Source organism: Mauremys mutica, chromosome 1 (genome assembly GCF_020497125.1).
Source record: "Mauremys mutica isolate MM-2020 ecotype Southern chromosome 1, ASM2049712v1, whole genome shotgun sequence".
Lineage (NCBI taxonomy): Eukaryota > Metazoa > Chordata > Testudines > Geoemydidae > Mauremys > Mauremys mutica.
The window spans coordinates 254,197,591-254,211,633 of record NC_059072.1 but is presented as its reverse complement, the minus strand read 5'-3'; the positions used below and the strand labels follow the sequence as shown (position 1 = coordinate 254,211,633).

The following is a 14,043-nucleotide window of genomic DNA, read 5'->3' as shown; positions in this document are numbered from 1 at the left end:
GAATTATGTACCTAGGTAGGTGCCCATCTCAGTGTGAAAACTACACACTTTTGCAGAGAAGACAAAGCCTTGATGGGCCAAAGTTGGGCTTTCCAATGGCGTCAGTTTAACATAATAGCAAAATAATGGCGAGGCTGAAGCACGTGGTCAGCTAAGGCCATGGAGCCCCTCAGGGATGTGACGCTAACGTGACTGAACTCGCGCGGCTGGAAAACAAGCCCCTGTAGCTCCGTGGGGACGGGCCGGAGACAGACCCTCCGCCGCTCACCCCGTTCGTCTCGGGCCCCCCGGCCCCGGCCTGAGGCCGCGTCACTTTCTTGCTCGGCCTCTGGGGGGAGCCCGGCGGCGCCTCCTCCCGGTTACCCCCGCGGGCCGGGGAGCGGAGCCGCCGCTCTCCCGCCCCAGGGAGGGGCCCGGGGCCGCCCCGCAGGCGCTTCAACCCCTCACGTCCGGCGCGGCAGCAGCTCCAGCCCCAGCCCCAGCCCCGCTCTCGGGAGCCATCTTGCGAGCGGGGCCGCGCTGCCTACACGGCGGAGCCGGCTGCAGCCGCGGCCGGGTGACGGCCTGTCCCCCTCCCCCTCCGCGCGGGGCGGGGTTGATGGGGCCCCCGGAGCCGGGGCGCCGCGTGGGGAGGCCGGGCTGGTGGTGACTCTCCGCCCGCCGGACGGAGCAGCAGCCGCTCCCAGCAGGCGGCCGGGCTCGGGGGGGCGGGAGCCGCGCTCCGGCACGAAGGGGGCGGCCATGGCCGGCGAGCCGCAGAAGAAGCCGCACCTGTCGGCCCTGGTGGGACACACCAACGGGCTCACCAAGCCCGCCTCGCTGGCGGCCGCCGCGGGAGCCCGGGCCGGGGGCGCCGCCGCCGCCGCCACCTCCAAGAAGCTCGTGATCAAGAACTTCAGAGGTGGGCCGGGGCCGGGGGCGGGCGAGTCCCCAGCGCCTGGCGGCGGTTCCTAGCGTCCCCTGTTTGGTGCCGGCCCCGGCCCCGGCCCATCCTGCCGGCCGCAGCCAATGGCTCCCGCGGCCCTTTCCGGACCTGAGTTTACTTTGCTCCTGGCCCTGCTGCCCCCGCCCCTTCCCCGGAGAGGGAGGCCGCTGGGCCCGGCTGGGAGGGGCCCTGACTGCGGGCGGCTGCTGCTGCGAACAGTGACGGGCAGGGTGGGGAGCGGCCGCCTGAGGACCCTGCCCTGTGGGGGTGTCAGTGTAGCCTCCGAGCCGCTCTCCAGGGGCCCGTGGTGCACCCTACACCCCAGGAGGGCAGCCCCCGCCCAGTCGCCAGCGCCGATCTTCTGGTCATGTGGTGGGGGGTCTGCTCCAGTTCCTTTCTCACCAAGAGATACGTGCCAGGCGGGGTTTGCCCTGGAAAGGGACTGTGAAAAGGCCTTAACTCGGCTAACTTGCTCTCAGTGCCTCCCTCAACAGCTACAAGGGCCGTTGCTCCGTTAGCCTGTTCACTGTGTATAGCCAGTCACTTTTTTTGGCAAACGGGCCTGATCCTCCAGCCGCAAGGAAGTTATTTCAGTTTACTTACATATATGAAGTTCTGAGCACAGGGGCCCCAGTGTAGCTCTCATCTGTAGGTCTCAAAGACAGGCCAGTATTACTGGGGTGCTGATGATGGAAACCATGTATTTGGTGTTTGTGGTTGTTACTTCAAGCAAGGGATGCAGCAGCACCCCCAGCACCTTTAGTTCCAGCACCACTGTTTTACAGATAGGGGAAATGAGGCATAAAAAAGTGTAGTGATTTGTCCATGGTCATGCAGCACATCAGTGGTGTAGTTAGTTGGCAGCAGAACCCAACTCCCCTGTCTAACCAGTCCTGTGTCTGGCATCTGTACTGCCTTAGTATTCCCTTTCCTCATCTCAGCTAAGTGATGCAGTTTCTATATAGATAACAGTTTGTGTTGTAGTCTTTCTAATGTTTCAGTTAACAGCATGTTCTGTAATAAAATATGTGTAAAAAGTTCTATTACACACAGTGTAGTCAGAGATAATGTATATCAATGGTTTGGTGGTCAGTTACTCTTTAAAGAATATATAGAAAATAAATCTAGTATAGAGAGTGTTGAAATGAGAGTAGTGTCAAAGATATTGCAGTAGACCACATTAGTTTGCTAGTGTTTGGAATGTTTAATTAAGCTTTATTAAATAATAAAAAAGAACACCTTAAATTGCAACACCAACTTCTTGAGTGCATTCTGAGATAGTATCTTTGCACGTTTTACAAATTTTATCCAGGATCATGCAAGCTGCTCTGTCTGGGCAAATATTTTAGTAGGGATCTGTGCATGTGAAGAGGGGCAGCCCATGTGAAGCTTCTTGCAGGAGCAGGGCCTTTATATGCCACGATTCAGAGATAAAAATGGCACTTAGTGGCTTTTGCCATATTATATGGTTTTACAATATTTATAAATTTAAAAAAAAATATTTCAAGCTTGAAGTGTGAAAGTGAAAGACACATTGGATTCCACTTTATTAAATTATTCCAAAAGTATTTTAAAAGATATAGCTATAAGTAATCTTGTATTGCGGGTTCAGTTTCTACTTACTTGTATCTGGTTTTACAGAAAGACCTAAATTGCCTGATAATTACACACAGGACACATGGCAGAAGCTTGATGAAGCAGTGAGAGCTATACAAAGTAGCACCTCCATTAAATACAACCTTGAAGAGCTCTATCAGGTAAGAGTCAAGATTTTGTTTGTTTGTTTGTTTTAAACTAGTAAAGTGGTAGAGCAGGGGTAGGCAACCTATGGCACGTGTGCCAAAGGAGGCATATGAGCTGATTTTTAGTGGCACTCAGTGCCTGGGTCCTGGGCACCAGTCCAGCGGGCTCTGCATTTTAATTTAATTTTAAATGAAGCTTTTTAAACATTCTAAAAACCTTATGTACTTTACATACAACAATAGTTTAGTTATATATGCTAGACTTACAGAAAGAGACCTTCTAAAAATGTTGAAATGCATTACCGGCACGCAAAACCTTAATTTAGAGTGAATAAATGAAGACTCCGCACACCACTTCTGAAAGGTTGCCGACCCCTGCGGTAGAGCATAATACTGATTGCTTTGGGATTTTCATTGTCATAAATATGTAAATAGGATTTTTGTGTTTGCAATGTATATCATCTGGCTACTGATTAGGTCAGTATTCTGTTCCTAATATATGTTTGCCATTTTCTGGATCAGTGGCTCCCCAAATGTTGTCCTTGGAAACTTTCTGATGGTCCATGGAGAGAGAGCTAGCAGGATTGGGGCCTGTGATAAATGAAAAGAGGAAGGAGTACCTTCCTTTTATGGACACCCAGCTAGCCAGTTAGCTATAAAATCCCTCTTAGTAGCTGTTCTCTACTTGCTTTACCTGTAAAGGGTTAAAAAGTCCCTCTGCGATACATAGGTAAAAAGAAGGGAGTGGGCACCTGACCAAAAGAGCCCACAGAAAGGCTAAAACTTTTTAAAATTGGGGAAAAAACTTCCCCTTGATCTGTCTGTCTGTCGCTCTCTGGAGAGAGGGAACAGAGCAACTATGCTGTAAGAAGCTTTGGGTCAGGTATGAAAAATCACCTGAATCATACCTTGAAACTACTCACTTGAAACCCCCAGATATGTAAGTAGATCAGGAAATGTTTAGGAAGACACAATTAGGTTTATCTCTTTTTATTTATTTATGGCTTGTGAACTACTCTGTGCTAACCCCAAATGCTTTTGTTTGCTTGTAACCTTTAAGCTGGACCTCAAGAAGGTTATTCTTTATGCTTAATTCTTTTTTTTTTTAAATCTAGCAATAGCCTACGTTTCCAAATTTATTTTTTCTTTCTTTTTGTTTTTAATAAATTTTATCTTTTTAAAAAACAGGATTGGATTTTGTGTCCTAAGAGGTTTGTGCACATGTTGTTTAATTAGCTGGTGATATCATCTGATTTCCTTTGTTTTCTTTCTCAGTCTTCCCCAGATTGGGGGGAGGGGAGGGCTTGAGGGTACCCCACAGGAAGGAATTCCTGAGTGTGCCTTCCTGGGTTCTCAAAGGGGTTTTGCACTTGGGTGGTGGCAGCATCTATCCATCCAAGGTCAGAGAAAAGCTGTAACCTGCGAAGTTTAATACAAGCCTGGAGTGGCCAGTATTAATTTTTAGAGTCCTTGCGGGCCCTCACCTTCTGCATTCTAAATGCCAGAGTGGGGAATCAGCCTCGACAGGGCCATCTAACTAGCTAGTCATGTTGAGGACTGTGGAGGATGCATTTTGGCAGGGGTCAGAATGGGGGAAAGAGAGGCAAATAAGTGGTCATACTCTCCCAAACTCTGCTGGTTCTGGATGCTGAAATGGGATGTTACACTCACTAGATTATGCAAATACTCATAGTATAATTGGTTCTCTACCTTGCATGATTTGGTCTGCAATGAAATAGTTAACAGTGTTATAATATTCATTATCACAATTAACCTTCAGAGTCAACACCCCTGGTTCAAACCTGGGTGGGCAACAACACATTTATTATATTTACATGACAGTTAGAGACTTTAAAACTCTTGTTTAAAATAATGAAAGAACATTGCATGAAGGGGTAAAGGACATATCCATGACTCGTTTCCTTCTTTCTTCCCTTTCTATTTTGTTTTTAAATATGGTCAGTTTTCAGTTGTTTTCCTCAATATTCTTTTTTATAGCTTGTGTTTTTTATGGCACATAAAATAAGAATATTTATAAATTTCAGTAACTGCAGCATTGCAAAATACACAAAATGTGTTTTCCGTAGTCCTGCAAGATGCACCACCTCTGTGTGCAACTGAAATGAGTGAGTTTCTACATGGGCATGCATGGAACTCATTGCTAGAGCCCTGTGAGGATACAAAACTTGTATCCGAATCCAGTTTACAAACATGGTCTGCAGATATCTGCATCCACATCCGTGGATATAAAGCGGATATCCTCATTTTTGCAGGGCTCTACTTGTTGCAGTATTGGGGCCTAAGAAACTGTATGTCCCCAGAAGTGGTCTACGAGTTTCATTGGAGTTCTGTGGTGGGTTTGGGGTCATTAGCAGAGAGCATGCTGGGAGTTAGCAGTCTGCATTGGGTGTGAATATTAAAGACCTAAAAATAATAATGATTGGTAAAGGCTTGATTGCCCTTTTCTCCCTGATCCTCTGGGGGCATTTAACATATAATTCTAAAAATACTTTCTTTTTTTATTCAGTACTACCTTTAAAATAAAGGGATGTAGCTTGTTCTTTTAAATAGACAACTTGACTTGTATTATTTACATTCTGGGCATTGTAAGACGGCAATATTCCAGTTGAATAACATTGATCCCTATTTAAGGGTTTTAAGCTGAAGGCTGAAAAATCATAACTATTTTTTGTGCATTCTTATTTGAAAAAAGTCCAGATGTTTGTAATTTTGTTTGACTTGCTTTCAAAGTTTGAGATGAGATTATAGTAACATGAGCATGAAATTATCAAGGCCTGAACAAGAATTTTGGTGGGTGGGAAGGAAGGGAAGGGATGGGATGGATTTTTGGATACATCATAAAAGAAAAAGCAAGGAAATTGCCAGTTCACTTGTTTTCATGCTAATTTTGCAAAACTTAATTCAAAATGGCAATTCATTAATTCATAACAGATCTTCCAGTCATCAGTACTAATTAACAAGGTTCCACTGTATGTTTCTTTGCACACTTATTTGTTCACCTAGAGAAGGAGAGAGAAGATAATTCAGGCTTGACTAGAAATGTGGTTACAGATCATTTTAACTGCCTTGTGTTGTATATGAAATCATGCACAGGGTGGAACCTGTGTGTATAGGTTCTCTTTACCCTCTGATCTTTGTGGTCTTTATTCATCATTATGAAAGGAGGCCAGCAGGCCTGCAGAAACCCATGTGTAAAGTAGGTTGGTCTGCCACATAACCAAAAGCTATAATCATCTGTCATTTCCCATGTTGTTATTGATTACTGTAAATAATTACTGGTGAGTAAAATCTAATTAAAATAATTGAGTTTTGAAATTTGGGAAGAATTTGCAATAATGATGCATAAGCCTACAGTGCTTGCTAAAATATTTAGCTTGGAGATTTTTGAAAAAAGTAGTGGTTTGTAGAAATAATAGTTGTGCCATATCTGAAATCTCACTCTTCTTCACCGATCTGAGCCTTCAGCTAAGCTAAAAGTAAAAATAAACAGAGCAATGCTTTTCAAATGCTTTGTAATTCCTTTACTCCAGGGCTGCTGATTTCCTAATATAGGATCATAGACATGTAGGGCTGGAGGGACTTTGAGAGTCATCTAGTCCATTTCCTCTTCCCCTCCGTCCCTGCCCCATGGTGATGCAGGGTCAAGTATACCTATACCATCCCTGACAGGTGTTTTTCTAACCTGTCCTTAAAAACCCATTATTGGTTCATCTATGGGCGTTTGAATAGCAGTGCTCACCAAAGTGCTGCACTGTAAATCCTGTGTGGATGCCACGGGCACAAACTAAAAGGTTCCTAGTTTGTATTAACATAGTCCAAATTGCATGGTAATTTGCAAGCACTATAAGTCTATAATAGAAAATAAGCAGTCCTAGGGTGAAGGCATTACAAAGCATTTGATAAAACATAGCTTTGTTTATTTTTATACATGATGCACTAGAGAGGAAATGCACTGCTTCTTCCACTGGCGATGATTTATCTTCTGGTTCCAGTGGATTAATTGTATTCTCTTTTCCCTTTGTGACATACTCAGGGTACAATCTAGACTAATAAGTAGCTGTGTCACTCCTGTTCTCTTACCTGGGGTGCCCTTTACACTGCTTTGCTACTTAGTCTCCAGTCTGGACTGCTCACAAGCAGCCTCCAGCATGTAAGTCACTCCCAGCTATGTCCATGTGTGAGCTGTAGCTAGGCAGCCGCACTGTGTCTCTGACCAGTAGGGTGAACTTAACTCACTCCAAGTCTTAGATTTTCCCTCAGAAATGTATGTCCTGTACTGTCCAGCCCTCTCCAGGACAATACAAGTAAGTACAAGTCCATTATTTCTTTAAGATAGTAATATGCCAGTTTATTATTTCAAATAGTTCTTCAGACATTACAATTTAAATGCACTGGATTGGATAAAACAGTAAAACAAATGTATTAATGACAAAGGGAGATTTTAAGTGAGTACAAGTGAGCGTAATAGTCAGAAATGGTTACAAGAAAAATAAAGATAAAACACAACTGATGCCTAGCTTAACAAACTCTGGTAAATTTGAAGCAATGTTTTCTCACCACATGTTTTCAGTAGTCTTACTGACCAAGCTTCTTAGGTCAGAACCCCATGGTTATCTGCCCCTTTCTATAGTTCTGTCCCCCCTTTGAGAAGCATTTCCAGCTGGGAGCAAGGCGACGGGCAGTCTGTGTGGGCGGGAACTGTTTCTTGGCTAAGATGTAGATTTTTTTTTTTCTCCTGCTCCCTTTCTTGCCAAAGAGTGGCCACTTAGCAGGTAATGGTCCATCAGCTTTGTTTACACCTGGCTGAAGCACCAGCTTGTGATCTGTTTCTGAGGAATTGGATTGGCCAATCCCCAGACTTCTCTGGAAAACATACTTTTAGTCACAATCTCAGCTTGTTTATAACTTCACATATAACCCTGCTATGTGCATTTTACCATGATATTATTGATCAGCAAACTATGAATTTTTAAATGACATCTCACAAGGTGGTGTTTGTACAAAGATTATTTACAATGATATGTAGGGTGTGGACACAGGTGTAAATTCTGTCACACCCTTGCATTTCTTTTCTGAATAAAGGCTGCTTACAGACATTATAGAGCGGTGAAATCATGTGATACAGTTGCTTCTGAGTTTTCATTTTAAAAGGCTCAGGGTTTGTTTATGCTCAAAATGCTATGTCACTACTGTAGCACTTCAGTGTAGACACTACCTACGTCGATGGGAGGAGTTCTCCTTTCAGCATAGATAATCCACCTCCGCATGGGGTGGCAGAACTAGGTCGATGGAAGAATTCCTCCATTGATCTACCTATCTATCAGGGGGTTAGTTCAACTTAATTATGTTGCTCAGGGGTATGGATTTTTCATGCCCCTGAGCAACATAGATGGATTGACCTAACTTTCTAGGGTAGGCCAGCCCTAACTTTTCCATCTCAAACAAGTCATTTACTTTAGGCTTAGTAAAACCAGTCTTTCAGCGTCTCTACATGGGGACACTCGGGAAAGTAAATCTTAATTCAGACCTTAAGTTAATTCAAAGTGGATTAGTTAAACTGCATTAAGCCCCTCTGTGGACACTCTTAGAATTAAAGTAGCCTTATTTGGAATCTAACTCCGAGAGAGTTTGCAGCTGAGAATCCCAAGTGGAGAGAGGAACCTCTCTGCTACCTAGTATTAGGCTCCAGATTCCCTGAGAGGGGCAGGGTTTAGGACACAACCCTCTCCTTTGCATCTCCCATTGGCTAGCTTACATGGGGAGCCACCTATCATGCTTGCTTCGCTGAATCCCATTCTGAGATATGTGTTGAATCTCATTCATTGTACAAGGAATCTAGGCAATTAACCCAGGCTTTTGAATCCCAGTGATTTTCTAGGTGTCTACAAGTTAGGCATTTCTTTGTGAATCTAGCCCACAGTGTCCATGCTGATTCTTTTAAATCTATTGGCAGCATTTAGTGCTGCTGACCATGAGGGACTGCTGGTAGGTGGGGTTACTCTTGAGAACCCTCCTTCTCTTCTCTTTTTTTCTGTAGGAGGACTCAGCATATAATACTTGTATCATTGTGAATCTTGAGGTTCTAGTCTGTCATCCTGCTCAATACAGTAGAACCCCGATTATCTGACCCTCTCCTAAACGTCTATCCACATTTACTGAACAACCAGGATTCCAGGGGCCGGAAGCGGGTGATCTCTCCTGTGGCCATTTGATGGTGCTGCAGCATTGCATTTTCCCATTCTCCAATTTATCTGGGGTTTTGATTATCTGATCTGGTCCCGGTCCCAATTAAACTGGATAAACGGGGTCCACTGTATATATGTGAGGCAACGTGGATTGCATTACAGTACAGACCTGCTGATGCGCGAATCCACTTAACGCACGGTAGCGCCATGCCTCCCAGTGCTACCTATTTAACATGTGAGACTCGTTAACACGTGGTACAGGAACTTGCTATGTACCGCTACAGATTTGCTCACTAACTCACTGACAGAGAAATTGACAGGAAGTGCGGAGTGGAAACATGTTGTACATCTTTACCGCCAACGGGAGGGAGATGGTGGGGGGAAGGGGCAGTAACGTTAAAGCGCTGCCACAGCAGCGCTTTAACATTGCTGACCCTTTCTCTCCCACCCCGTTGGTGGCCTACCAGCAGGGCTGCCGATGGGGGAGGCAAAAAGGGCAGGGACATTAAAGCTCTGCTGCAGCAGCGCTTTAAGGACGGTCCTTTGCCGCGGCGGTGCTGGGCCGCCGATGGGGGGGCACAGCAACATTAAAGTGCTGCTGCAGCAAAGGACCCTGCAGCGCTTTAAGGTCCCTGCCCCTTTTGTCCCCCCCCACCCCCCCAGCCGCCGATGGGTGGGGTGGGAAAAGGGAGCAGCTGCCTTGGGGCCAACGATTTAAAAGGGCCTGGGGCTCCAGACGCTGCTACTGAAACAGTGGCGTCCAGAGCCCCAGGCCCTTTAAATTGCCACAGGAACCCCGGGTGGCATGGACCAGGTGGCCTGGAAGGGCTGGCTGGCGGATGCTGACCCCTAGCCCCGCCCCTTCCATCCTAGGCCCCGCCCTTTCTGGGGGCCAGAGCCGCCCCGCCCCTTACCGGTAAGTGTCTGAGTTACTTTCACCCCTATGTAGTAGTAGTAGTAATGTTTTTATTAGATTACACATTTGAATTTATATTTTTGCAAAGCACTGTTAACAGATAGGCCTGCAGTATTTGGGACGCTGTGAATACGTATGTAATCCTAGATAATTATACATTTATATACAGTATAGATATCTTAGGATATTTCAGCATGGCCCTCTTAACCCGCCGTCCGTTAACACGCGGTCGTGACGGCTTGACTCCCAACATCTGCATGTAAACAGGTTTGTACTGTACCTTTATTGTGCAAGTGACGCCAATTGTATATCTGTTTGATCATTTCCAGAAGATAACTAAGCAGCATTCTGTCTACAGAATGTCTAATACAGAAAACATGTTTGGAGGAAATAAAAGTAATTCCTTTTCCTCTTGATGGAAATAATTAGTGTGCCATTTGTCACTCATGTTTGTTACTTGGTGCTCTTGTCAGACCCACAGTTGCTTCTGAATGTTCAGGTATCAGCAGTGGTCCAACATATTTTTCCTTGAAACCATGCTTGGCAAGGAGATTGTGATCATTCTTGAATATGAAGCTCCCCTTGGTTATCCACCCCAATGTCACTTCCAAATTGGGTCATTGCAGAGCACTCTACTTGTGTCTAAATAAGCCTGTTCAGAATATGGCTGCTGAGTTGGAGTGCTTCCTTTGGGGAGCACAATGCATTTGTGCTTCACATACTGCACTGGTTACCAGTTTATTTGAGTGAAATTCTAAGGGTAGTTTTGCTGAGTTCCCAAACCATATAGTTAGTTAATGGTTAAGGATGAGAGGTAGTACTCCAAACAAAACTTACTATTCTAGACACCCATAGTTTTTAAATAACCTATGTTCAGATAAGTGCATAATTCTGCAGCAAGGTTCATACCACTGATTAACACACCTACAGAATTTTTGTCTGAATAACACCACCACTAATTCTTCCTCTTAGAGACACCACCCTCCAGTCTTTACTTTTTTGCCTGACCCTGAGAACCCTTATTTGTGTGATTAATGGTATTCAGGATCAGGCCCCTGTATTGAATGATTTGTGTTATGAGATGAAGAACTCTCTCTCTAAAGGCTATAAAAAAAATCTCTCTTGATGGTTGTAGGCATATGTAATTTTAAAATAGAATTATGCTGATACAGTAACTATACTGGTACTATTTCCCCTTCACTGTGCTTGTCATAAGAGGTTTACATAGTCTGCAGTGTCTGTAAGATGAAAACTTAAACTTTGAGAGTGATCTAGACCTAGGAAGCATACACATTTGGATACACTAGATCTTTATTTAATGTTGTATGCATGTCATATCACTTGGTAACAGTGCTTGCTTAACGATGGTGCTTTTTGTGTCTATGTATGTTGAGGTTATAATCTTATTAAGGAATGGAAAATGATGGCTTTCTCTGTGCTGTTGGTCCAGTTAGAAATTTGTAAAATATGCATTTTTTTTCAGAGGACTGTGTGTGGAAGTAAAGTAGTTGCTCCATTACTGCCCAGCAATCAGTTACTCCTGAGGGAATTCTGCACCTAAAAATTCTGCGCACAATATTTTAAAATTCTGCAAAATTCTGCATATTTTATTTGTCAAAACAACACACTATAATCACACCATTTTCAATTATTTGCTGACAAGTATTTTGAAATAAATTATCAACATAACTGAAAGTGGTGTGATTATTTTGTTGTTGTGTTTGTGTTATTTTGACAATTAAAATATGCAGAATTTTGCAGAATTTAAAATTTTTAAATTTGTCGGCGCAGAATTCCCTCAAGAGTATCAGGGTTCTGTGTGGCGCAATCTGGGTGTGGGCAGCCTGTGGGGGGTCTGGGTGCAGCAGGGAATCTGGATGCACAGGGGCTCGGTGCAGAGTTCTGGGTGCAAGGGGAGTGGGACTTGGCAGGGGAGTCCAGGTGAACGTGGTTAGGGCTCAGTGGGGAAGGGCGGGGGGAGTGGGGCTTGGTAGGGTGGGGGGTCAGGGTGCAGCTGGTTGGAGCTCAGTGGAGTAGTGGTCTGGGTGTGGGGGGCTCCTGATGCAGGGGGTGAGGCTCAGTGGGGTGGGGGTGTGGGTGGCTCAGTGGGGGTGTTCAGTGCGCAGCCGGCAGAGTGAACAGAACCCCAGGCCGGCAGGAGGCTGAGCGGGGCCGGTGGCAGTGGCGGGGAGCCCAGACTGGCGGCAGGCGAGCCCCCCGGCTCCCCCCACCAGCTCCCCCGTCACCATGCCCGGGTTCTGCGGCTCTTGGGAGTGTGCGCTGCCAGGGCGTGGGGCCCTGAGCCTGCTGTGGGAGGGGCGGCGGCTCCTCACACTCCCGGGAGCCGCAGAGCCTGAGCACGGCGAGGGGGCAGCCATGGGGCGCACGGGGACCGCTGCCCGCATGCATCCGCTGCAGGAGCCCCCTCCCCCCCGCGGGGGTGTGTGTGTCACTGGGCCACAGCCTGGGCAGGCGTGCCCCCCGGCTCCCCGCTCACCACGCTTGGGTTCTGCGGCTCCTGGAAGTGTGAGCTGCTGCCGCTGTCCCCCCTCACCCCCCGCAGCTTCCCCCCTCAGCTCTCACGCTGTTGCCAATCCTTTAGTATCTAAAGGTTTATTTATAAAATGAAAGAAAGGTGAGAGTTAAAATTGGTTAAAGGAATCAAATACATACAACAATTGCAAAGTTCTTGGATCAGGCTTGTAGCAGTGATGGAATAAACTGCTGGTTTGTTAAGTCTCTTGTTGCTTCCAAATCATTGGAAGGTCCTCAGTCCCTTGGTTAGAATGCTCCCATTAATATAAGTTCATAGTCTAGAGGCTTGAGCGGGAAAGAGACAAAATTGAGATGTTTCCAGCACCTTTTACAGCAGAGGTGGGCAAACTACGCCCTGGGGGCCATATCCGGCCCCCAGCCTGTTTAGTCCAGCCCTCGAGTTCCTGCTTGGGAGCGGGTCTGGGGCTTGCCCTGTTCCTGTGCTCCAGCCGGGGAGCGGGATCAGAGACTGCTCCATGCGTGCGTGCCAAGGCTCCCGGAAGCAGTAGCATGTCCCTCTTCCGGCTCCTATGTTTAGGGATAGCCAGGGGGCTCCGTGTGCTGCCCTCACACCAAGTGCCACCCCCGCAACTCCCATTGGCCGGGAACTGCAGCTAATGGGAACTGCAGGGACAGCACCTGCGGACGGGGCAGTGTGCGGAGCCGCTTGGCCGCATCTCCACGTAGGAGCTGGAGGGGGGATATGCTTCTGCTTCCAAGAGATGTTTGAGGTAAGCACCGCTCGGAGCCTGCACCCTTGATCCCCTCCCGTGCCCCAACCTCTTGCCCCAGCCTTAATCCCTTTCCCTCAGCCCAACCCCATGCCCCAGACTGGAGCCCCCTCCCACACCCTGAACTCCTAATTTCTGGCCAAACCCCAGAGCCTGCACCCCTAGCCGGAGCCCTCACCCCATATTTCTCCATATTTCATTTCTATTGATTTCAGCTACCCATGCGTCTGTATCTGAAATACTGTGATCTTCAGAACAAATGTGTTTTTCCATTGAAATCACATTTTAAAACATACTGTCACACTTGTTTTGTTCTTGGTTTCATTTTCACCTGTCCTTTCTTGCATTTCACACATTTTGACTTAAAATTATTGTAGGAAATGTTTTAAACTTATTTTTCCCCTCTGTATTTCACACTGTCATCTATAACCTTTTGCAGGTTTTTCTCTTCTTCTCAAATTTTTAACCTTTCTTTATTCCTTTCCTTTTACTCCCCACTATATTTTCCATTTTAGTTCTATTAGTTTCTACTTAATTTTTCACTTCTTGTTAAACTCTGTACTCCTCATCTTCCCTCTGTTCCTGCTGTTCACTCTTACCACTTTCTTCCCTTTCCTACCTGTGTGTTCCTCTCTCTACTACTCACCTTCTCTCCCCCATTTTGCTCCACGTTCCAGTTAGGTATTTCCCAGGATAATGAAACTGGCTCATCTAGCATGACCCCTTTCTACTCTCCATTACTACAGTCCAAAAGAGTTATAAATCATTCTCTTCTTCAAAATTTTTCCTTTCGTGTACACCTATAATTTTGGATAAGTGAACTTAAAACATTTAATAACCACTTGGTAAAACTTACTACAGATCTTACTTAAAATTGTGAAAACTAATTTAGAGAGATAAGGTGGGTGAGCTAATTTCTTTTATTGGACCAAATTCAGTTGATAGTGAGAGAGAGACAAGCTTTCAAACTTACACAGAGTTTGAAAGC

The 14,043-nt window shown here is 45.9% G+C and overlaps 1 protein-coding gene across 1 annotated transcript in view; it reads left to right on the top strand.

The window, feature by feature from the left end:
• The first annotated feature begins 542 nt into the window (after positions 1–542).
• The window catches only part of CUL4A (cullin 4A), a 75,725-nt gene continuing 62,224 nt past the window's right edge, over positions 543–14,043 (top strand). Inside the window, exons 1-2 of the mRNA XM_045007429.1 lie at positions 543–901; positions 2,567–2,682. Of these exons, the coding sequence (XP_044863364.1) occupies positions 742–901; positions 2,567–2,682 (276 nt within the window). The 5' untranslated portion in view covers positions 543–741. The remainder of the gene's footprint in view (positions 902–2,566; positions 2,683–14,043) is intronic.